The sequence below is a fragment of the Salmo salar genome, chromosome 11 (assembly GCF_965601325.2).
Source record: "Salmo salar chromosome 11, fSalSal1, whole genome shotgun sequence".
NCBI classification, from domain to species: Eukaryota; Metazoa; Chordata; class Actinopteri; order Salmoniformes; family Salmonidae; genus Salmo; species Salmo salar.
In genome coordinates, this window is record NC_138301.1 from 36,746,040 (window position 1) to 36,771,653 (window position 25,614).

The window sequence follows — 25,614 nt, forward strand, 5'->3', positions numbered from 1 at the left end:
CACAGACACACTCATAGACACACTCATAGACACACTCATAGACACACTCATAGACACACACACAGACACACACACACACACACACACACACACACACACACACACACACACACACACACACAGACACAGACACAGACTCACTCACACACACACACACACAGACGCAAGAACACACAGACACACTCATAGACACACTCATAGACACACTCATAGACACACTCATAGACACACTCATAGACACACACACACACACACACACACACACACACACACACACACAGACACACACACACACACACACACACACACACACACACACACACACACACACACACACACAGACACACACAGACACACACACACACACACACACACAGTAAGAGAACCTGGATGGAAGTCTACTTCTGCCATTGGCTCCTGTTTCTCTCTCTTTTTTTTAAACACATATAATCCAGTGTTTCTATGTCAAACGGTTTTGTTATATTTCAGTCGTCTGTAATGTATATAAAGTGTAATATTGGGATGCAAACTCAACATTTAATACATTTCAACTGTATATCTGACATGGTACAGGTGTCTTCTTTCTTTATCCCATAACCATGTGTGTGAGGTGTATACTTTTGTTTCAAAGTAGAATTGTTTAAGAATACCAAGAAACACTATGTGACCCTGATTTAGCCCACCGCTGTAAAAGGTTAAGAGTTCACAGAGGAGAGAGACACAGCAGTAGTTGAACAATTTATCAGGAACACAGCAGATCTGGCAACCCTTAGTATAATCTGAGCAAGGGGTTGCCAGATTGACTGTTTCCCCTGATAACTTGTCTTGTATTACTGCTGTAGTGCCTAACCCCTATCAGAGACAGACTTCCCTTTTAGACGTTCCTTTTCCGCACGGTTACTCATCTTGCTATATATAGGAGAACACTCCAGGATTCCGGTGGTGTGTGCGTGCATGCGTGCGTGTGTAGAGGCTGAGTCACTGAGCATGGCGGTCCGGATATCTCCAACACAAGCCCTTATCACGGGCCTGATAACTCACACATATACACACACACCGCCAGAGCTTATCCACAGGTCTGTGCTAATGTCCTGGTGAGTTTCCTCTCCTTCCTCTGCTGGTGATGAGCATGTGATTATGGCCTGCTGCTGTGGTCCTGTTAGTACTGACAAACACACCCTGGGATCTGTCAGGTCTAGAGGCTCACACACCCTCACACACTCTCTTACACACACACACTCGCAGACATCTCCCACACCCCTTGCAGACACATCCTCAGAGAGTTCCCAACACACACACACACACACACACACACACACACACACACACACACACACACACACACACACACACCACACACACACACACACACACACACACACACTCGCAGACATCTCACACACACCTCCCAGACTCACCTGCAGAGAGTTTGCCTCACACACACACACACACACACACACACACACACACACACTCGCAGACATCTCACACACACCTCCCAGACTCACCTGCAGAGAGTTTGCCTCACACACAGATACACATACATACATACACACACACAAAGACACACACACACACACACACACACACACACACACACCACACACACACACACACACACACACACACACACACACACACACACACACACACACACACACACAGACACACACACAAAGACACACACACACACACACAGATACACACACACACAGCCTCCCCACCACCTCTTTCACCCTCATTAGTTCCCAACGTCTTTGGAAGTAAAGCACTTTACATCAGTCATTCACCCCCGTACATAGAAGAGTCTGTTTTCTCCATTTTCATTTACATTCTGACATCATCATGATCTTTCTTAATGACACAGTCTAAACATGCGTGCACACACACACACACACACACACACACACACACACACACACACACACACACACACACACACACACACACACACACACACACACACACACACACACACACACACACACACACACACACACAACACACCGGTCCAAACATGACACACTATGGCTGTGAGGGAATAGCAGGTCCCATAAAACAGAATCCTAAGCGCTAGAAGAATGTTTAGACAGCGGGACCTGTGTGTGTGTGTGTGTGTGTGTGTGTGTGTGTGTGTGTGTGTGTGTGTGTGTGTGTGTGTGTGTGTGTGTGTGTGTGTGTGTGTGTGTGTGTGTGTGTGTGTGTGTGTGTGTGTGTGTGTGTGTGTGTGTGTGTGTGTGTGTGTGTGTGTGTGTGTGTGTGTGTGTGTGTGTGTGTGTGTGTTGACTTTCTCATCTGGCTTTGGGGGGCGATTGGACAAATGTAACTACTTTCACAAACCCTCTGGAATGACATTACTTTTATAAGCAGCAGAAAAATACAAGACATGAATATTGTCACAATCTGATTTCTGTCACTTCAAACATTTATTTATTTTGTTTATGAAGGAATGTTCTTTTTTTCATTCTTCATGCTCTCTCTGTCTCTTTCTCTTTCTGTCTCTCCTTCTCTTTTCCCACCTCCCTAACTCCCTCCCCACTGAGTATAGATACAACACACTACAAATGTAAAATAAATTGTTCTTTCACTGAAATATACTGTGTATCCAAAATGTATGTCAGAGTACAGCTTTGGACTTCAGTCGGTCTGTGTTAGGTTGGCTGAGCTAGAACGTGTCTGTCATTCAGTGTTAGTCTGCATTCCAAATGGCATGATTTTCCTACAGTCTAAGAAAAAAGGGTTCCAAAAGTTTTTTTTTCGGAGGGATAGGGTTCTACCAAGAACTATTTTGATCAGAATAACCCTTTTTGGAAGACAAGGGTTCTTTGTAAGGCAAAGGGTTCTACCTAGAACTTTTAATATCCTAAGGACCCTTTTTGGAAGAAAGGGTTATTTGATGATTCTTTGGAAGGCAAGAAGTGTTCTACATAGAACCATATATACAATTTCCCAGCATGCTCTATTGCAGCGAGATTTTCGGAATTGTTGTTTTACTGTAATATCTATGTTTTTGCATGTGCATTGCTTGGTTGATTCATTTATGCTACACAAAGATAAATAGCATACAGTTTCCTAAACGAATCCAATATGTTAGTAATTGGATTTATTGCACCCGTTACTGAGATGGTTGTTCCAGTTTAGATGATTGAGTTAGTCTCCGTATTCAATCATCCCTACCCTGGCATTCATTCTGAATGCAAGTTGCAGGATATCCTAACTCTGGCTGGATTCCAATATAATGCCAGTTAAATGTGACTTGCAGGCCTGATGTGGCCTGTAAACCAGGTTATTCCTGTGTTAGGGTATAATTAGGCCCTCAAATAAAGGCCTTATGATACATGCAATGTATTGTCATAACTAATTACATTTTAAAGTCTAATAAGGTTAGTGGAACTGTTCATGGAGGGTTATAGGAAGAACCCCCCAAAGATAAAAAGGTTCTCGGTAGAACCCTTCACAGACGGTTCTAGGAAGAACCTTTAGATTATAAAATGGTTCTTGGAAGAACCCTTCATAGAGGGTTCTAGTTAGAACCATACGGTGCCTTTGGAAAGTATTCAGACCCCTTTACTTTTTCCGCATTTTGTTACGTTACAGCCTTATTCTAAAATGGATTACATTAAAAAAATCCTCAGCAATCTACACACACTACCCCATTATGACAAATTGAAAACAGGTATTTAAAAATGTTTGTACATGTATTACAAATACAAAAAAACAGAAATACCTTATTTACATAAGTATTCAGACCCTTTGCTATAAGACTCAAAATGTTGCTCATGTGCATCCTGTTTTCATTGATCATCCTTGAGATGTTTCTACAACTTGATTGGAATCCATCTGTGGTAAATTAAATTGATTGGACATGATTTGGAAAGGCACACACCTATCTATATAAGGTCCCACAGTTGGCAGTGCATGTCAGTGAAAAACCAAGCTATGAGGTCGAAGGAAGTGTCCGTAGAGCTCAGAGACAGGATTCTGTCGAGGCATAGATCTGGGGAAGGTTACCAAAACAATTCTGCAGCATTGAAGGTCCAAAAGAACACAGTGGCCTCCATCATTCTTCCTAGAGCTGGCCTCCCGGCCAAACTGAGCAATAGGGGAGAAGGGCCTTGGTCAGGGAGGTGACCAAGAACCCGATGGTCACACTGACAGAGCTCTAGAGTTCCTCTGTGGAGATGGGAGAACCTTCCAGAAGGACAACCATCTCTGCAGTACTCCACCAATCGGACCTTTATGGTAGAGTGGCCCGACGGAAGCCAATCCTCAGTAAAAGGCACATGACAGCCCACTTGGAGTTTGCGAAAAGGCACCTAAAGACTCTCAGACCATGAGAAACAAGATTCTCTGGTCTGATGAAACCAAGATTCAACTCTTTGGCCTGAATGCCAAGCGTCATGTCTGGAGGAAGCATGGTGGTGGCAGCATCATGCTGTGGGCGTGTTTTTCAGCAGCAGGGACTGGGAGACTAGTCAGGATTGAGGCAAAGATTAACCGAGCCAAGTACAGAGAGATCCTTGATGAAAACCTGCTCAAGAGCACTCAGGACCTCAGACTGGGGCGAAGTTTCACCTTCCAACAGGACAACAACCCTAAGAACACAGCCAAGACAACGCAGGAGTTGCTTTGGGACAAGTCTCTGAAAGTCCTTGAGTGGCCCAGCTACAGACCGGACTTGAACCCAATCGAACATCTCTGGAGAGACCTGAAAATAGTTGTGCAGCAACACCCCATCCTGCCTGACAGAGGTTGAGAGGATCTGCAGAGAAGAATGGGAAACTCCCCAAATTCAGGGTGTGCCAAGCTTGTAGCATCATACCCAAGAAGATGTGAGGCTTTAATTGCTGTCAAAGGGTTTTCAACAAAGTACTGAGTAAAGGCTCTGAATACTTATGTAAATGTGATATTTATGTTTTTATTTTTATAAATTAGCAACAATTTCTACAAACCTGTTTTTGCTTGGTCATGATAGGGTATTATGTGTAGATTGATGAGGGGAAAAAACTATTTAATGAATTTTAGAATAAGTCTGTAACCTAACAAAATGTGGATAAAGTCAAGGGGTCTGAATACTTTCTAAAGGCACTGTATACAGGGGGTTCTTTGAAGGTTCTTTTGAAAAAAAAAAACATACAAATTGTTCGTTTTTTTAATTGTTGTATGAAACGACTTAATTCTTACAAAAAATGTAGAGATGCGTTTTACTTTTGACGGTCAAAAACGGACATATACAATTTCATCTGTGTTCATATCAGTGTAACCTAACTCAATTCGCTGAGTCTTCCTCTCTGTGTGTACTCTCCAGGTTAATCCCAGGGCCGTGGTCTCCCTGCAGCGTCACCTGTGGGCTCGGGAAACAGACACGGGAGCTGAAGTGTCGTGTCCTCCTCTCCTTCACCCAGACGGAGGTGGACCTGCCTGAGGAGGAGTGCGGCGAAGAGCGGCCAGAGCTGGAGAGGCCCTGCGATGGGGGAGCCTGTACTCTAGGCCCAGGCTTCTCTCCTGACCTCCAGGATCCTCAAGGCCCTCACACCCAGGGTGAGGAGCCCCACCACTGGGACTACAGGGGCTTTAGTGGCTGCTCTGCCTCCTGTGCTACAGGTGAGCTGCACCGGTGCTTCAACGAAACCCAAACGTTGTCCCAAACATTGTAACATTGTTATCCCAACCATCATACCAAACATATTTTCCCAAACGTTATCCGAAATAATACTGCCACATTATCCCAAAGAGTCATACAAAACATATTCCCAAACATTAATACAAACATTATCCTAAACATTACCCTAGGTATAATTCTAAATTCCAAACACTACTAAAAAGGGTTGTACTCTAGCATTATCCTAAACATGCAACATCCTTGTCTACATGATAAAACTGGTAATGACTCAAATAACTCCTTCACTATTACCCTGTGAGATGGCTTTCTTATTAAAGTTTCATATTTATTTTATACAGGATGGGATTCTCATAGTCATATACAGGAGGTCAGGGGTGACCAACTCATTTCCCCCCGGGGGCCGCATTTGTTCTTTAATAAAGTTCTGAAGGCCACACTGAAAATTGCATATATTTCCTTGCCATAACATTTTGCAAAACATAGTCCTCTATCCATCGGGGAATTTTCAGCGCTCCCTGACTGTCTAGTGATTATTAGCGAGCTAAACAGTCAAGAAACTGTATGAATATAGGTCCATTATCATTTCTACACAGTTTGGATTTGGTTTCAGTCATTTTAAAGTATATTGAGTTAGTTTCCCCCCAAAACGAAATTGTTATTAATTTAGAAGAAGAACAAGTAGTCAGTAGATGCTTTGTTTCTATCTCAGTGTCCGTGTGTGACCTCTTTGTTTCTCTAACCCCACTATCTCCCTCTCTCAGCTCTCCCTATCTCAGCTCTCCCTATCTCAGCTCTCCCTATCTCAGCTCTCCCTATCTCAGCTCTCCCTATCTCAGCTCTCCCTATCTCAGCTCGCCCTATTTCAGCTCGCCCTATCTCAGCTCTCCCTATCTCAGCTCTCCCTATCTCAGCTCTCCCTATCTCAGCTCTCCCTATCTCAGCTCGCCCTATTTCAGCTCGCCCTATCTCAGCTCTCCCTATCTCAGCTCGCCCTATCTCAGCTCGCCCTATCTCAGCTCGCCCTATCTCAGCTCGCCCTATCTCAGCTCGCCCTATCTCAGCTCGCCCTCTCTCAGCTCGCCCTCTCTCAGCTTGCCCTCTCTCAGCTTGCCCTCTCTCAGCTTGCCCTATCTCAGCTCTCCCTCTCTCAGCTCTCCCTCTCTCAGCTCTCCCTCTCTCAGCTCTCCCTCTCTCAGCTCTCCCTCTCTCAGCTCTCCCTCTCTCAGCTCTCCCTCTCTCAGCTCGCCCTCTCTCAGCTCTCCCTCTCTCAGCTCTCCCTCTCTCAGCTCTCCCTCTCTCAGCTCTCCCTCTCTCAGCTCTCCCTCTCTCAGCTCTCCCTCTCTCAGCTCTCCCTCTCTCAGCTCTCCCTCTCTCAGCTCTCCCTCTCTCAGCTCTCCCTCTCTCAGCTCGCCCTCTCTATGTTGTTCTCCGTTTTCGGTCTCCTTACCTCTCTGTTTTGCTCTCTTTTGTCATTCTCCCTTGCTCTCCACCTTGTCATTCTCCACCTAAACCACCCCCCCCTCTCTAAGCCTGCCCACCCACCCTCCCCCTCTCTCTCTCTAACTCTGTTCCCCCTCTCCCCCAGGGAGACAGACAGCGGTGGTCAGGTGTGTGAGCCGGAGGAGAGGAGGAGAGGAGGTTGATGATTCTCACTGTGACCCCTCCAGCCGCCCTCCAGTCATGGGCCGCATCTGCAACCCCGAGCCGTGTCCCCCAAGGTGAGAATCTAACACACATTAGGCAATCCTCTTCTGACTGGCTGGCTGGGTTGAAGTTCAGGCCAATCACAACAACTCATTTACATTCTATGTTTGACTAATGATCGATACTGCCAGGAACCTACTTCTGTTGTCATGCAACGATACACGCTCATTAGCATACCCCTGTTTGTGTGTGTGTGTGTGTGTGTGTGTGTGTGTGTGTGTGTGTGTGTGTGTGTGTGTGTGTGTGTGTGTGTGTGTGTGTTCAAGTTTTAAGTTTTATTAGTTGTATGAACAGGATACACATGGTATAACCGTCCAATGAAATGCTAACTTTCAGGTTGCTTCTCGACAATGCAACAACAATAACAAATAATACAATTTAAGACTATGAACATAAAGTAAATGGCTCAGTGTAATAGAAATAAGCATTTTAGCATAAGTATAATAGAGGAAGGCGCAAATTCTAGTACAATATTTACACATGTATTGGGGAAGGAGGGGATTGGGGGGCAAGTGTTTAAATTGTGCAGTATTAGCATTAGTAAATACAAGTCTGTTAGCAGCAATTGTGATGTGAGTAAGTGCAAAGGTGCAGAAAGTCAGTGCAAATGGTCAGTCCAGTTCAAGTGTTCAGCATACTTGTAGATAGAAACTGTCTTCCTCAGGCACCATTTCAAGTAGATGTCCTGGCTGGGTGGGAACACACCCCAGTGATGTACTGGTCCGTCTTCACCACCCGCTGGAGGGCCTTGCAGTCGTAGACAGAGCCATTCCCATACCAGGCTGTGAGGTAACTGCTCAGGATGCTCTCGATGGTGCAGTGGTAGTATTTGGAGAGGATCCAGGGTGGCACGCTGAATTTCTTCAGCTGCCTTAGGAAGTAAAGATCCTGTTGTGCCCTCTTGACAAGAGCGGTGGTGTTGTTGGTCCATGTCAAGTCTTCGGCGAGGTGGACGTGGAGGAACCTAAAACTGTTGACTCTCTCTACTGCAGTGTCGTTGATGTGGATCGGGGCGTGTTCCCTCATCTGCGTCCTGAAGTCAACAATAAACTCCTTTGTTCTGCTGATATTGAGGGAGAGCTTGTTGTCCTGCCAGTTCACTCACATCCCTATAGGCTGACTCAGGCCTACAACAGTGGAGTGGTCAGCAAACTTGATGATGGAGTGGGTGTCACCACACAGTTGTGGGTGAACAGGAGGTACAGCAGAGGAGTGAGGACACACCCCTGGGGAGCCCCTGTGTTAAGAGTCAGTGTGGAGGAGATGTTGTTGCCAATCCTCACAGCCTGTGGTCTGCTCATCAGGAAGTCCAGGATCCAGTTGCAGAGGGTGGTGTTCAGACCCAGGGCTTTGAGCTTGGTGTCAAGCTTGGAGGGAACAATAGTGTTGAATGCTGAACTCAGTCAATGAACAGCATTCTCACATAGGTGTTCCTCTTGTCCAGATGTGTTAGGGCCGTGTATGTGGGTGCGTGCCAGCGTGCGTGCATGCATGCATTAGTTTGTGTGTTCTTCTCTTACCCGTAAACACATGAACATACTCCTCCCACCGTTTTTCATTGTCCAGTGAAGCCAAACATCCTGTCACCCAGGATGTTTGTTAACGACCAATCGGATGTTTCTGTTCCTGTAACAACATCCTGTTGTAGTAAATGTGAAGCCGAGGTAAACACGGTGGAAGCACAGCGTAACTGTTTTCTCCTCTCGACCGTGTCCCTCTAACTGAAACCTTTCCTTTACTGTCTTATTTAGACATCTGGTTGTTTGTTTCCCTTCTGACAAGGCCTCCTGCACACTAGGTATGCGTCGTAAATGGCACCCTATTCCCTATGTAGTGCACTACTTGCTGGTCAAAAGAAGTGCACTCTATAGGGAACAGGGTGTCATTTGGGACGCAGACCAAAATGAATTGGAGAGGGAATGGGAGTTTGTGTTGTAGGTGCTCTGGCAGAAGTGAATGTGATTTGAGAGAGGACCGGTTCTCAGAGCATCAGACAAAGACAGATACAGGCAGACACACACAGTACCCAGAGACAGACAGGCCGACACACACAGTACCCAGAGACAGATACAGGCAGACACACACAGTACCCAGAGACAGACAGGCCGACACACACAGTACCCAGAGACAGATACAGGCAGACACACACAGTACCCAGAGACAGACAGGCCGACACACACAGTAGCCAGAGACAGACAGGCCGACACACACAGTACCCAGAGACAGACAGGCCGACACACACAGTACCCAGAGACAGATACAGGCAGACACACACAGTACCCAGAGACAGATACAGGCAGACACACACAGTACCCAGAGACAGACAGGCCGACACACACAGTACCCAGAGACAGACAGGCCGACACACACAGTACCCAGAAACAGACAGGCCGACACACACAGTATCCAGAGACAGACAGACCGACACACACAGTATCCAGAAACAGACAGGCCGACACACACAGTACCCAGAGACAGACAGACCGACACACACAGTACCCAGAGACAGACCGGCCGACACACACAGTACCCAGAGACAGACAGGCCGACACACACAGTATCCAGAGACAGACAGGCCGACACACACAGTATCCAGAGACAGACAGGCCGACACACACAGTACCCAGAGACAGACAGGCCGACACACACAGTACCCAGAGACAGACAGGCCGACACACACAGTACCCAGAGACAGACAGACCGACACACACAGTACCCAGAGACAGACAGGCCGACACACACAGTACCCAGAGACAGACAGACCGACACACACAGTACCCAGAGACAGACAGGCCGACACACACAGTACCCAGAGACAGACAGGCCGACACACACAGTACCCAGAGACAGACAGGCCGACACACACAGTATCCAGAGACAGACCTAAAGATAAGGATCAGCCAACCAAGCCCCAAATTGCCGTCACAATCCATGGAACTAGCGTGTGTAGTTTTGACATACACAGAACGCAGGTGGTTCCAATATCACTGGCAAGGTCTCAACTAGTGTTTTTAACTCGATATGAAATCTTTTAAGTGTCAGCCATGCATGCCTTCAGAGACATAGGCTTAGTCCCAAATTGTACCCTACTCCTTATATAGTACACTACTTTTGACCAGAGCCCAAAGTGCACTAAATAGAGAATAGGGAGCCATTTGGGACGAAGACATACCTTTTGAGTGAAGCAGAGCTTCTAAAAACAAATAATTTTTCATTCAACGTTAGAATAACTTGGAAATGAGGTTCATCTTTGTAATTAAAGTTAGGATAAACATTGCAAATACATTTCTGTTTTCTATGGTGGAATCAAACTTAGAATAAACATTTAGATGATTGCTGCATCGTGGAGAGGCTTGAATAATAATACAATTGGAGTTTGTGGTCTGCCATAACAACTACTAATGGCTTCAGCAGTAACCTGAGTAAAGTTGTTTCTCCAACCGCAGAAACACAGTAGACTCTCTGGCCCCAGGGTTGAGCTCACACAAGGCTTGTTCATTCAGACAGCCCTATGATGCCACACAGACAGCCCTATGATGCCACACAGACAGCCCTATGATGCCACACCACAGACAGCCCTATGATGCCACACCACAGACAGCCCTATGATGCCACACCACAGACAGCCCTATGATGCCACACCACAGACAGCCCTATGATGCCACACCACAGACAGCCCTATGATGCCACACAGACAGCCCTATGATGCCACACAGACAGCCCTATGATGCCACACCACAGACAGCCCTATGATGCCACACCACAGACAGCCCTATGATGCCACACCACAGACAGCCCTATGATGCCACACAGACAGCCCTATGATGCCACACAGACAGCCCTATGATGCCACACCACAGACAGCCCTATGAAGCCACACCACAGACAGCCCTATGAAGCCACACCACAGACAGCCCTATGATCCTACACAGACAGCCCTATGATCCTACACAGACAGCCCTATGATCCTACACAGACAGTCCTATGATCCTACACAGACAGTGGGCAGGGATTTGGGTGACAGCCCATACCAGCCAGGAGTAACATTTGTCCCTGGCCCTGGGTGTATCTCAATAGTCCAAAGCAGATCCCCTTCCTTATTCTCCTTCCCTTCAATCCCACTATTGAGATACACCCCAAGTCTGTGGCACTAGGACAGTGGGCATGGAGAGGTTGGTAAGAGTGTGGGTACCAGCCATGCCATGGACCAACAACACCACCACTCTTGTCAAGAGGGCGCAACAGCGTCTCCACTTCCTAAAACGGCTGAAGAAATTTGGCATGACGCCCTGGGTCCTCTCCAAATACTACCGCTGCACCATCGAGAGCATCCTGACTGGTTGCATCATGGCCTGGTATGAGAATTGCTCCGGCCATGACTGCAAGGCCCTCCAGCGGGTGGTGAAGACAGCCCAGTAAATCACAGGGACCGTACTCCCACGCATTACACCAAATCTACTTGAAACAGTGCCTGAGGAAGGCACACAGCATCATCAAGGACTCCACATATCCCAGCCACGAGCTGTTCTCTCCCTTCCCGTCGGGCAGATGGTATCGGATCATGAGGTCTGATAACAACAGGCTCAGAGACCGTTTCTATTTACAAGCTATCAGACTGCTGAACACTTAAACTGGACCGACCACCTGCTCTGATTCTCTGCACCTTAGCACACATGCACTCACTTATGCAAACACACACACACACACACATATATATATATATTACATTCATGCTACACACACACATATTACATTCACGCTACACACACACACACACACACACATATTACATTCACGCTACACACACACACACATATTACATTCATGCTACACACACACATATATATTACATTCATGCTACACACACACACACACACACACACACACACACACACACACACACACACACACACACACACACACACACACACACATATATTACATTAATGCTACACACACACACATTTTACATTCATGCTACACACATATTACATTCATGCTACACACACACACACATATATATTACATTCATGCTACACACACACACACACACACACACACACATATTACATTCATGCTACACACACACACACACACACATATTACATTCATGCTACACACACACACACACACACACACACACACACACCTATATTACATTCATGCTACACACACACACATATATATATTACATTCATGCTACACACACACACACACACACACACACACACACACACACACACACACACACACACACACATATATATATTACATTAATGCTACACACACACACATTTTACATTCATGCTACACACACACACACACACACATATTACATTCATGCTACACACACACACACACACACGTATTACATTCATGCTACACACACACACACATATATATTACATTCATGCTACACACACACACACACACACACACACACACACATATTACATTCATGCTACACACACACACATATTACATTCATGCTACACACACACACATATATTACATTCATGCTACACACACACACACACACATATATATATTACATTCATGCTACACACACACACACACACACACACACACACACACACACACACACACACACACATTACATTCATGCTACACACACACACACACACATATTACATTCATGCTACACACACACACACATATTACATTCATGCTACACACACACACACATATATTACATTCATGCTACTCACACACATATTACATTCATGCTACACACACACACACACACACACACACACACACACACACACACACACACACACACACATATATATTACATTAATGCTACACACACACACATTTTACATTCATGCTACACACACACACACACACACATATTACATTCATGCTACACACACACACACACACACACACGTATTACATTCATGCTACACACACACACACATATATATTACATTCATGCTACACACACACACACACACACACACACACACACACACACACACACACACACACACACACACATATTACATTCATGCTACACACACACACATATTACATTCATGCTACACACACACACATATATTACATTCATGCTACACACACACACACACATATATATATTACATTCATGCTCCCACACACACACACACACACACACACACACACACACACACACACACACACACACACACACACACACACACACACACACACACATATTACATTCATGCTACACACACACACACATATTACATTCATGCTACACACACACATATTACATTCATGCTACACACACACATATATTACATTCATGCTACACACACACATATTACATTCATGCTACACACACACACACATATTACATTCATGCTACACACACACATATAGGCAACAAAGCTATACCCAGCACAATCTCGCACAAATACTAAAACAAACACATACCTAATTTATAGAACCCTCAATCAGAGGCAACGAGAAAACACCTGCCTCCAATTGAGGGTTCAACCTCCAATTAACTAAACATATAAATACAAATAACTAGACTGAACATAGAAATACATATACATCGAACAGTGCCCAAAACCCGGAATACTAAATCAAACACCCTACAACTAACACAACCAGCCCGAACCACATAAAACAAATACCCCCTGCCACGTCCTGACCAAACTACAATAACAAATAACCCCTATTACTGGTCAGGACGTGACACACATATATATATATATATTACATTCATGCTACACACACATCACAACTGCTGCTACCAGACTTATTATACTGCTCAGTTTATATACTCCCCCCTTCCCCAATACACTTCGAAATATTGGACTATAAAGGATCCCTTCCTGTATTATAATGATGTTAAAATGTTTTCTGTTCTACTGAGCCGTTTACTTTATGTTAGTTTTCTTATATTTTATTATTTGGGGTTCAAGCTGCGAAGCTGGTTAAACTCTCTTGTATTTGTTCCAGTTCCTTATTGTTATTATTATGTTCCTGTTTCTGCTGTTTTGGTGAAAAAAATTATAATTCCTGTGAGATGAAAAGGCCCAGGATTGTGTAACTTAGCAACATCGGTAAAGGCCCAAGAGCCACACCCTCTCATGCAATACTATGCCGATTGGCCACATAGTGGCTCTATAACAAGCGATTGAAAATGAAAACTTTGAAAGGTCAGCCCCCACATCCTGTGTGACCTAGAGTCATGAAATGTTATACATATTTCCCTCTCGTCACACAGAACAAACTTGCCTCAAGAACCCATAAAATTCGTTATGATGTATTTTCCACCATTTTTTATTTTGTGAAAAACATTACTCCTCTGGCACCGAATGACTCGATCTTCACCAAACTTGATATCTGAAATCTATAGACCAAGGTCTGTAAGCGCATTATAATCCAGGTTAGTACGTCAAACAACATTGCCGCAACTGACAAATAAACATTCACGTGGGCGTGGTCTGTAGCATAAATGCACATAAATCAGTCCCGGATATTGGTATTGTAACGGAACTTGGTACACATGTTCCAAACACTGTGAGGACTGGAAATATGCAAGAAAATTGATATCGACCACACAATGGCGCTATAACAGGTACGTTTATTTTTCTCTTGGTCTGTTTCTCTTGGGACACATGCTCAAGGATATGAGTCTAGCTAACCTGTAATATATGGTCTGCAGGGTAGTGTATGGTTATATCTGTGGCTAACATTGAACGGTCGTAACAAGAGAGAGAGAAACTGAGAGAGAGCGAGAGTGTGTGTGTGTGTGTGTGTGTGTGTGTGTGTGTGTGTGTGTGTGTGTGTGTGTGTGTGTGTGTGTGTGTGTGTGTGTGTGTGTGTGTGTGTGTGTGTTTGAGCGAAAGAGGCAGGAACCTGGTTAATGTTCAAGGAAAAGACTCTGATTGATTCTAAATGGCTTGTCAGACTGTGCTCTCATTAAGAGAGCATTTGATGAGAGTCAAGCGCGCACACACACACACACACACACACACACACACACACACACACACACACACACACCACAGATTGTTTTTCCAATCGCTAACCCCTTGCTAAAGGCAGCAGGACAGCTGGCTCAGAGGGCTAGTGCTCGCTTCGTTCAGGAAAAAGCTGATCTTGATTAAGATCAAATTGTTTTATTGACACTAATAAGAGCAGTGTTTTATCATAATGCATAAAAGCAGAAATAAAGCAGAAATAAATATACCATTTAGAGTAGAATAACTACCTTCATGGCAGGTTTTGTTGAGCAGTAGATCTTCTCTTGTGGTCGGCTGCATCCAGGTTTCTGTTTCATGGAGATGATGGTTATTGCAGAGTAGAAGACTGCTGTGCTATTTATGATCTTATAAATACAGACGTCTCAAAGACTGCATCCCAAATGGCACACTGTTCCCTACATAGTGCACAACTCTTGACCAGAGCCCTACGGGCCCTAGTTAAATGTAGTGCACTATACAGGGAATGTGGGTGCCATTTGGGATGTGATCCCAGTCAGAACAAAGCCCTGGGAGTGTTGTCTCTGAGGTACTAAGATGGTACGGTATTCTCATCAGTTATCCGGGAGCTCTTAAAATAGACCTCTTAGATAAAGTGTTTCCTCTTTTGCTTTCTCACTCTTACATAAGACGGTGGATGAAGGCACCATGATTGTGTTCCAAATGACACCCTATGGGCCCTGGTCAGAAGTAGTGCACTACATAAGGAATAGGTGCCATTCGGGACGCAGTCACCATCTCTCTCCTACAGCATCGTTGCGTTTTGGTACACCAGAAGTACATTTATTTCCAATGGAATGCAGTTACAGTGCGTTCTGTGTGCTGCATACCTTGGATTTATCGAACATATTTCATCAAATTGTATGCATAGAAGGCTTGACAGAAATGGTAGCAGAAGGTGAATGTTGAACTTTTGTTGCACACATATGGAGGTAATAGTGCGTACCATTTTGCACAATAACGCTGTCAGTGTGATCGAGGCGTAAGCCATAAGACTGTTAAATAGTTAGTCCAGGTAGCTATTTGCTTAACTATTTAACTATCTGCATTGACCCTTTTGACTCATCACATATCAAATAAATAACATTTTATTGGTCACATATGTTATTCCGGGTGTAACGAAATGCTTGTGTTCATAGTTCCAACAGTGCAGTAATATCTAACAATACACAACTATACAAACTGATCTAAAAGTTAGAGTGCTGCTGCTCCTTCTTCACCACACTGTCTGTGTGGGTGGACCATTTCAGATTGTCACTTATCTGAAGCTTTTCACCCTCTCCACTGCGGTCCCGTCGATGTGGATGGGGGCGTGCGCCCTCTGCTGTCCCCTGAAGTCCACGATCAGCTCCTTCATTTTGTTGACGTTGAGGGAGAGGTTGTTTTCCTGTTACCACTCCGCCAGGGCCCTCACCTCCTTACTGTAGGCTGTCTCGTCATTGTTGGTAATCAGGCCTACTACTGTTGTGTCGTCTGCAAACTTGGCCCTGCAGAAATGAACAGGGAGTACAGGAGGGCGCTGCTGCTGCTGCTGCTACCGTTCATTATCTATCCTGTTGGCTAGTCACTTTATCCCTACCTACATGTTCATATCTACCACAGTTACCTCCTATCCTGCTCATCCACTCTGTACTGGTACCCCGTGCATATAGCCATGTTATCGTTACTCATTGTGGATTTAATCCTCGTGTTATTATTTCTCTTTTGTTTCTCTCTGTATTGTTGGGAAGGGCCTGTAACTAAGTATTTCACTGTTAGTCTCCACCTGTTGTTTCTCTCTGTATTGTTGGGAAGGGCCTGTAACTAAGCATTTCACTGTTAGTCTACACCTGTTGTTTCTCTCTGTATTGTTGGGAAGGGCCTGTAACTAAGCATTTCACTGTTAGTCTCCACCTGTTGTTTCTCTCTGTATTGTTGGGAAGGGCCTGTAACTAAGTATTTCACTGTTAGTCTACACCTGTTGTTTCTCTCTGTATTGTTGGGAAGGGCCTGTAACTAAGTATTTCACTGTTAGTCTCCACCTGTTGTTTCTCTCTGTATTGTTGGGAAGGGCCTGTAACTAAGTATTTCACTGTTAGTCTACACCTGTTGTTTCTCTCTGTATTGTTGGGAAGGGCCTGTAACTAAGCATTTCACTGTTAGTCTACACCTGTTGTTTCTCTCTGTATTGTTGGGAAGGGCCTGTAACTAAGCATTTCACTGTTAGTCTCCACCTGTTGTTTCTCTCTGTATTGTTGGGAAGGGCCTGTAACTAAGTATTTCACTGTTAGTCTCCACCTGTTGTTTCTCTCTGCGTTGTTGGGAAGGGCCTGTAACTAAGCATTTCACTGTTAGTCTCCACCTGTTGTTTCTCTCTGTATTGTTGGGAAGGGCCTGTAACTAAGCATTTCACTGTTAGTCTCCACCAGTTGTTTCTCTCTGTATGGCTGGATGGATGGATGGCTGGATGGACGGATGGACTGATGGGTGGATGGAAGGATGGCTGGATGGGTGGATGGGTGAATGCACGGATGAATGGGTTTATTTAATGATTCAATTATTGATTGATTGAATGAATGATGGCTAGATGTGTTGGTCCCTGGGTAGGCTTGCTGAGGGAAGCACTACACCAGGTCCTCACCACATATTCTCTGAGAGAAGAAGAACACAGAGAAACGCTCCCAAAGTGATGTTTCTCTATTGAGAAGTAGGTTTCTCATCTACTGGGTGATTTACTGTCTTCTACTGTGGTAATAGATGTACACAGGAAACAGCTGTAGGGTGCGGGCTTTATAAACACACAAACACACACATACAGTTATACACACAAACATACACATACAGTTATACACACAAACACACAGAGTTATACACAAACACACACATACAGTTAGACTCACAAACACACACACATACAGTTATACACATACAGTTCACACACACACACACACACACAGTTATACACACAAACACACACACACACACACATACAGTTATACACACAAACACACACACACACACACACACACACATACAGTTATACACACAAACACACACATACAATTACACACACAAACACACACATACAGTTATACACACAAACACACACATACAGTTATACACATACAGTTATACACACAAACACAAACACACAGTAATACACACAAACACACACACACACACACACACACACACACACACACACACACACACATACAGCTATACACACTCAAGGCTGCTTCTGAGTTCTGACCCAGTGCAACTCAGAGACCAGTAGTCCATTAGCTCCCTCTCTTCCCCTCACATCTGTCTGTCTGTCTGTCTGTCTGTCTGTCTGTCTGTCTGTCTGTCTGTCTGTCTGTCTGTCTGTCTGTCTGTCTGTCTGTCTGTCTGTCTGTCTGTCTGTCTGTCTGTCTGTCTGTCTGTCTGTCTGTCTGTCTGTCTGTCTGTCTGTCTGTCTGTCTGTCTGTCTGTCTGTCTCTGTCTCTCTCTACCTTGTCTGACCTCTCCCCCTCTCTCTCCCTCCCTCCCACCTCCCTTTCTCTCTCCAGTGCTGCTGTTATAACTCAATTTCTTAAGGACTAATGACAGTGGCAGGCCTGCCTTGTGTTTATCTTGTGTCACTATGGGTCTTCTCTCTCTTAGTGGAAATAATGGCCATGAATGGCATCTGCACTCGCCTCCATAAAAACAACATACCCGGTGTGTGTGTGTGTGTGTGTGCGTGTGTTTCTCAGTGTAATGATGTATGTGTCTAACATCCTCCCTCCCTCTCTCCTAGGTGGGAGGTGACAGCGTGGACTCGTTGCTCTGCGTCATGTGGGGTGGGCATCCAGACCAGGAGTGTGTTCTGCATGCGTGTGCTCTCTGTAGAGCAGCAGGATAGTGTGAGTGTGTCAGAGAAGGAGTGCAGGGAGTTCAAGCCGTCCATCCTTCAACCCTGCAACCAGGTGGACTGCCCTCCAGCATGGGAGACTGAGCCCTGGCAGGAGGTATGAAGGAGAGGTCGTGGTGTGTATGTGTGTGTGTGTTAGGTATACGTTTTAGGCATCAAAGTTTATGACGGATGGATGGATAGATGGATGGATAGATAGATACAGTGAGGGAAAAAAGTATTTGATCCCCTGCTGATTTTGTACGTTTGCCCACTGACAAAGAAATGATCAGTCTATAATTTTAATAGTAGGTTTATTTGAACAGTGAGAGACAGAATAACAACAAAAAAATCCAGAAAAAAACGCATGTCAAAAATGTTATAAATTGATTTGCATTTTAATGAGGGAAATAAGTATTTGACCCCTCTGCAAAACATGACTTAGTACTTGGTGGCAAAACCCTTGTTGGCAATCACAGAGGTCAGACGTTTCTTGTAGTTGGCCACCAGGTTTGCACACATCTCAGGAGGGATTTTGTCCCACTCCTCTTTGCCGATCTTCTCCAAGTCATTAAGGTTTCGAGGCTGACGTTTGGCAACTCGAACCTTCAGCTCCCTCCACAGATTTTCTATGGGATTAAGGTCTGGAGACTGGCTTGGCCACTCCAGGACCTTAATGTGCTTCTTCTTGAGCCACTCCTTTGTTGCCTTGGCCGTGTGTGTGTTTTGGGTCATTGTCATGCTGGAATACCCATCCACGACCCATTTTCAATGCCCTGGCTGAGGGAAGGAGGTTCTCACCCAAGATTTGACAGTACATGGCCCCGTCCATCGTCCCTATGATGCGGTGAAGTTGTCCTGTCCCCTTAGCAGAAAAACACCCCCAAAGCATAATGTTTCCACCTCCATGTTTGACGGTGGGGATAGTGTTCTTGGGGTCATAGGCAGCATTCCTCCTCCTCTGAACACGGCGAGTTGAGTTGATGCCAAAGAGCTCCATTTTGGTCTCATCTGACCACAACACTTTCACCCAGTTGTCCTCTGAATCATTCAGATGTTCATTGGTAAACTTCAGACGGGCATGTATATGTGCTTTCTAGAGCAGGGGGACCTTGCGGGCGCTGCAGGATTTCAGTCCTTCACGGCGTAGTGTGTTACCAATTGCTTTCTTGGTGACTATGATCCCAGCTGCCTTGAGATCATTGACAAGATCTTCCCGTGTAGTTCTGGGCTGATTCCTCACCGTTCTCATGATCATTGCAACTCCACGAGGTGAGATCTTGCATGGAGCCTCAGGCCGAGGGAGATTGACAGTACTTTATGTTTCTTCCATTTGCGAATAATCGCACCAACTGTTGTCACCTTCTCACCAAGCTGCTTGGCGATGGTCTTGTAGCCCATTCCAGCCTTGTGTAGGTCTACAATCTTGTCCCTGACATCCTTGGAGAGCTCTTTGGTCTTGGCCATGGTGGAGAGTTTGGAATCTGATTGATTGATTGCTTCTGTGGACAGGTGTCTTTTATACAGGTAACAAGCTGCGATTAGGAGCACTCCCTTTTAAGAGTGTGCTCCTAATCTCAGCTCGTTACCTGTATATAAGACACCTGGGAGCCAGAAATCTTTCTGATTGAGAGGGGGTCAAATACTTATTTCCCTCATTAAAATGCAAATCAATTTATAACATTTTTGACATGCGTTTTTCTGGATTTTTTGTTGTTGTTATTCTGTCTCTCACTGTTCAAATAAACCTACTCTTAAAATTATAGACTGATCATTTCTTTGTCAGTGGGCAAACGTACAAAATCAGCAGGGGATCAAATACTTTTTTCCCTCACTGTAGATGGATAGGTTGGTCAAAGCATTTGTTTTGTCCACGTTTCTTAGAAGCCCTTTGCTACGTTCTCTCTCTCTCTCTCTCTCTCTCTCTCTTTCTTTCTCTCTCTCTCTCTCTCTCTCTCTCTCTCTCTCTCTCTCTCTCTCTCTCTCTCTCGCTCTCTCTCTCTCAGTGCTCCCTCTCCTGTGGCGGGGGTAGCCAGGTACGTACGGTGTTCTGTAAACAGCTGTTGTCTACGGGGGCCTACTGGACACTGGGGGACACAGCATGCCCAGGGGCCAAACCGGCCCCTCACAGGACCTGCTCCAAGATGGACTGTCTGCCCTACATGGCTGGGGGAGAGTGGGGGAAGGTGAGTGGGGATGGGGAGGGAGAAGAGAGACTGAGGGAGAGAATGAGAAGATTAATGGAGGGATGGGGAGGGAGGAGAGGGGGATGAAGGGAGAGTAGGAGAATGTGAGTAGAGAGGTTGCAGGGGGATGGATGGATGGAGGGAGGCAGAGTGGGGTAGGTGAGTGGAGGGAGGGAGGGAAGGAGGGGTTGTGTCAGAGGGACAGTGAAAGTAGGAGGGCAATTCCATTTTGATTACACAAAGTTGTAAAGAAACAAAATGCATAATGAATGTGTGTGTTGCAGTGCTCTGTGTCCTGTGGTCTGGGGATCCAACGTAGGGAGCCAGTGTGTCGGAGGCTGACCTCAGCTGGACAGCAGGTGATGCTGGCGAGGAGGCTCTGCAACGGCCTCTCCTCTCCACCCCTGGTCAGGACCTGCCGAATGATCACCTGCCCTAGTGAGTACACACGCACACACACATGCACACACTCATACACACACACACACTCTCATACACAACACATACACAAACACACACGTGCACACACTCATACAAACTCATACACACTCATACACACACACACTCTCATACACAACTGTCGTGTCTTTGGGGGTACCATTAAACTGAAGATATGTTTATCAATTAGCTCCCTGTAATTATTATCACGCGATTAAACTGATTAATCGTTTAATTGTAATTAACTAGGAGGTCGGGGCACCAAGGAGAATATTCAGATTACAAAGCTATAATTTTCCTAATATAACTTTCCTATACTATAATATTATATTCTATTATAGTATAGGTCGATTATCTTCTGAGTTTAAATGGTGTATTTACCTCTAGTCCAGTCTCATTCCAAAACGTCGTAAATTGTTGTATCTGCTACGAACCCAGTCTTTACTAAAATCATCCATACATCAATTGTCTTAAAATCATTTATTTACTACACTAAGTAATTAACAGAAAAACATACAAACAGTAATTATTGTCACAAAGGATTGGTATCGGAATGTGCCCTACTGGCTAAACAGGCAGGTCGGCCTGTTGAACAATGGGTCATAAAAGGTCGGCTGAGAAGTTACACAGGGTGATTTAATATTAACAATTGACAATTGAAGGCTCACTCATTCGGGAACAATTGCAATCAATATATATTTACGCTCAGTGTGTCGTTCTGATTCTTGTTGGAGAGTAGTTCTGTTGGGGAGTTTTGTCCGCGTTCTCTCTCTCTCTCTCTCGTTTAGAATGGATCTTTCAGAGCGACATTCATTAATGTCGTCATCGAATGGTTGCTTCGTTGGTCTTCGCGTTCAATGCTATAATTTACTTAGCTGCAGACTAATAATTAATATCAAAGACTTGTTCTTATTCTGTCAGTATCGATAGTCTAAAAGTTAACCACGTTGTATGGTTCACTTTCAGTAGAGGAATTAGATGGTAGAACCTATTAGCCTGGTCTGTAGAAATGTAAATCAGGGGGTGTTTTATAGTGCCCATAGAACAGCTTGTCAAATGACGCCTGGTCCTGTATGGGTGTTGGGGGCATGCCTATGACTGAGTTAGAATTGTATTTCTGTAACCAAATATATCACATTACATCAGTACATAGCATCTCAATGTCTTACAAAAGCTTTATCCTTATTAATACATTCCATACACCCATATGAGGCAAGTCTTAAACTGAGTCTATTATATAAACAGTTTTATGGTAATATGGCTATATTGTCTCTTCTGAGCATCACAAAATGGTACCGAGCGGATCAGTTCGTAGCTGGATTCTTCACCAATCTCCCATACCTTCTCCAGCACACACATGTCGCTCGGTTCTCCAATTCTATGAGTTGGAAGAATTTCCTTTGTCTCTCTATGAAACATGGGGTAGGAGATTCTCCTCAGAGGGTTTTTTACAACCCTGGGTTGGGGGGAAGGTAGGTTGGGTGATGGTACAAAGGGGAGGGGGTCAACTGTCCTTCCTGTACCCAAAGAGGCCAACGTCATGACACAACACATACACAAACACACACACACCACACATTCACACACATACATACAACCACACACATACACACACTTCCCATGTCTGGGGAAAATGTATTGTGGTGTTCCGTCTGATGTCAGTGGTCCGTAAAGCTCAACTCTACAGAGATGTGACGCACCAGATTAGAGATTCTGAAAGCATACTGTCTCTGCATCCCAAATGGCACCCTGTTGTCTCAAAATTAGAGTACTATATAGGGAATAGGGTCCTGGTCAAAAGTAGTGCACTAGGAAATAGGGTGCCATTTGGGACGTATTCACTGTGAACATGGTATGGGTGAGTAGGAGTCTTAAATATGTACACTTGAAAGTGATCCAAAGTAGTATAGAGAATAGGGTACCATTTGTGATCCAGCCACTGTGACAATACTGTGCCTGAGTACAAAGTCTTCGATATCTATATGTCTGGAAAGTGATTATCCATGAGAATAAAGACACAGGAACATGTCCCATCCTTCAAAATGACTGTTCTTTATCAGGCCATCGACAGCTCCAGTTCACACTTTGAATGTTTACATTTGAACCGACTAATCCAAAAAATGTATATATATATATATACTGCTCAAAAAAATAAAGGGAACACTTAAACATCACATCCTAGATCTGAATGAAAGAAATAATTTTATGAAATACTTTTTTCTTTACATAGTTGAATGTGCTGACAACAAAATCACACAAAAATAATCAATGGAAATCCAATTTATCAACCCATGGAGGTCTGGATTTGGAGTCACACTCAAAATTAAAGTGGAAAACCACACTACAGGCTGATCCAACGTTGATGTAATGTCCTTAAAACAAGTCAAAATGAGGCTCAGTAGTGTGTGTGGCCTCCACGTGCCTGTATGACCTCCCTACAATGCCTGGGCATGCTCCTGATGAGGTGGCGGATGGTCTCCTGAGGGATCTCCTCCCAGACCTGGACTAAAGCATCCGCCAACTCCTGGACAGTCTGTGGTGCAACGTGGCGTTGGTGGATGGAGCGAGACATGATGTCCCAGATGTGTTCAATTGGATTCAGGTCTGGGGAACGGGCGGGCCAGTCCATAGCATCAATGCCTTCCTCTTGCAGGAACTGCTGACACACTCCAGCCACATGAGGTCTAGCATTGTCTTGCATTAGGAGGAACCCAGGGCCAACCGCACCAGCATATGGTCTCACAAGGGGTCTGAGGATCTCATCTCGGTACCTAATGGCAGTCAGGCTACCTCTGGCGAGCACATGGAGGGCTGTGCGGCCCCCCAAAGAAATGCCACCCCACACCATGACTGACCCACCGCCAAACCGGTCATGCTGGAGGATGTTGCAGGCAGCAGAACGTTCTCCACGGCGTCTCCAGACTCTGTCACATCTGTCACGTGCTCAGTGTGAACCTGCTTTCATCTGTGAAGAGCACAGGGCGCCATTGGCGAATTTGCCAATCTTGGTGTTCTCTGGCAAATGCCAAACGTCCTGCACGGTGTTGGGCTGTAAGCCCAACCCCCACCTGTGGACGTCGGGCCCTCATACCACCCTCATGGAGTCGTTTGAGCAGACACATGCACATTTGTGGCCTGCCGGAGGTCTTTTTGCAGGGCTCTGGCAGTGCTTCTCCTGCTCCTCCTTGCACAAAGGCGGAGGTAGCGGTCCTGCTGCTGGGTTGTTGCCCTCCTACGGCCTCCTCCACTTCTCCTGATGTACTGGCCTGTCTCCTGGTAGCGCCTCCATGCTCTGGACACTACGCTGACAGACACAGCAAACTTTCTTGCCACAGCTCGCATTGATGTGCCATCCTGGATGAGCTGCACTACCTGAGCCACTTGTGTGGGTTGTAGACTCCGTCTCATGCTACCACTAGAGTGAAAGCACCGCCAGCATTCAAAAGTGACCAAAACATCAGCCAGGAAGCATAGGAACTGAGAAGTGGTCTGTGGTCCCCACCTGCAGAACCACTCCTTTATTGGGGGTGCCTTGCTAATTGCCTATAATTTCCACCTGTTGTCTATTCCATTTGCACAACAGCATGTGAAATTTATTGTCAATCAGTGTTGCTTCCTAACTGGACAGTTTGATTTCACAGAAGTGTGATTGACTTGGAGTTACATTGTGTTGTTTAAGTGTTCCCTTTATTTTTTTGAGCAGTGTATATTATATATATACCTACAGTATATGCATGTTATCTATGCCAACGTACAAACAGTACACCATTACTGACCGCAATCTACACGCGCCACACACACACA

At 45.1% G+C, this 25,614-nt stretch overlaps 1 protein-coding gene across 1 annotated transcript in view; it reads left to right on the plus strand.

Annotated features, from left to right (window-relative positions):
• LOC106591568 (ADAMTS-like protein 3) overlaps positions 1 to 25,614 on the plus strand; it is a 142,794-nt gene that overhangs the window by 80,403 nt on the left and 36,777 nt on the right. The window contains exons 5-9 of the mRNA XM_045689441.2: positions 5,309 to 5,604; positions 7,209 to 7,341; positions 19,094 to 19,304; positions 21,193 to 21,372; positions 21,657 to 21,810. Of these exons, the coding sequence (XP_045545397.2) occupies positions 5,309 to 5,604; positions 7,209 to 7,341; positions 19,094 to 19,304; positions 21,193 to 21,372; positions 21,657 to 21,810 (974 nt within the window). The remainder of the gene's footprint in view (positions 1 to 5,308; positions 5,605 to 7,208; positions 7,342 to 19,093; positions 19,305 to 21,192; positions 21,373 to 21,656; positions 21,811 to 25,614) is intronic.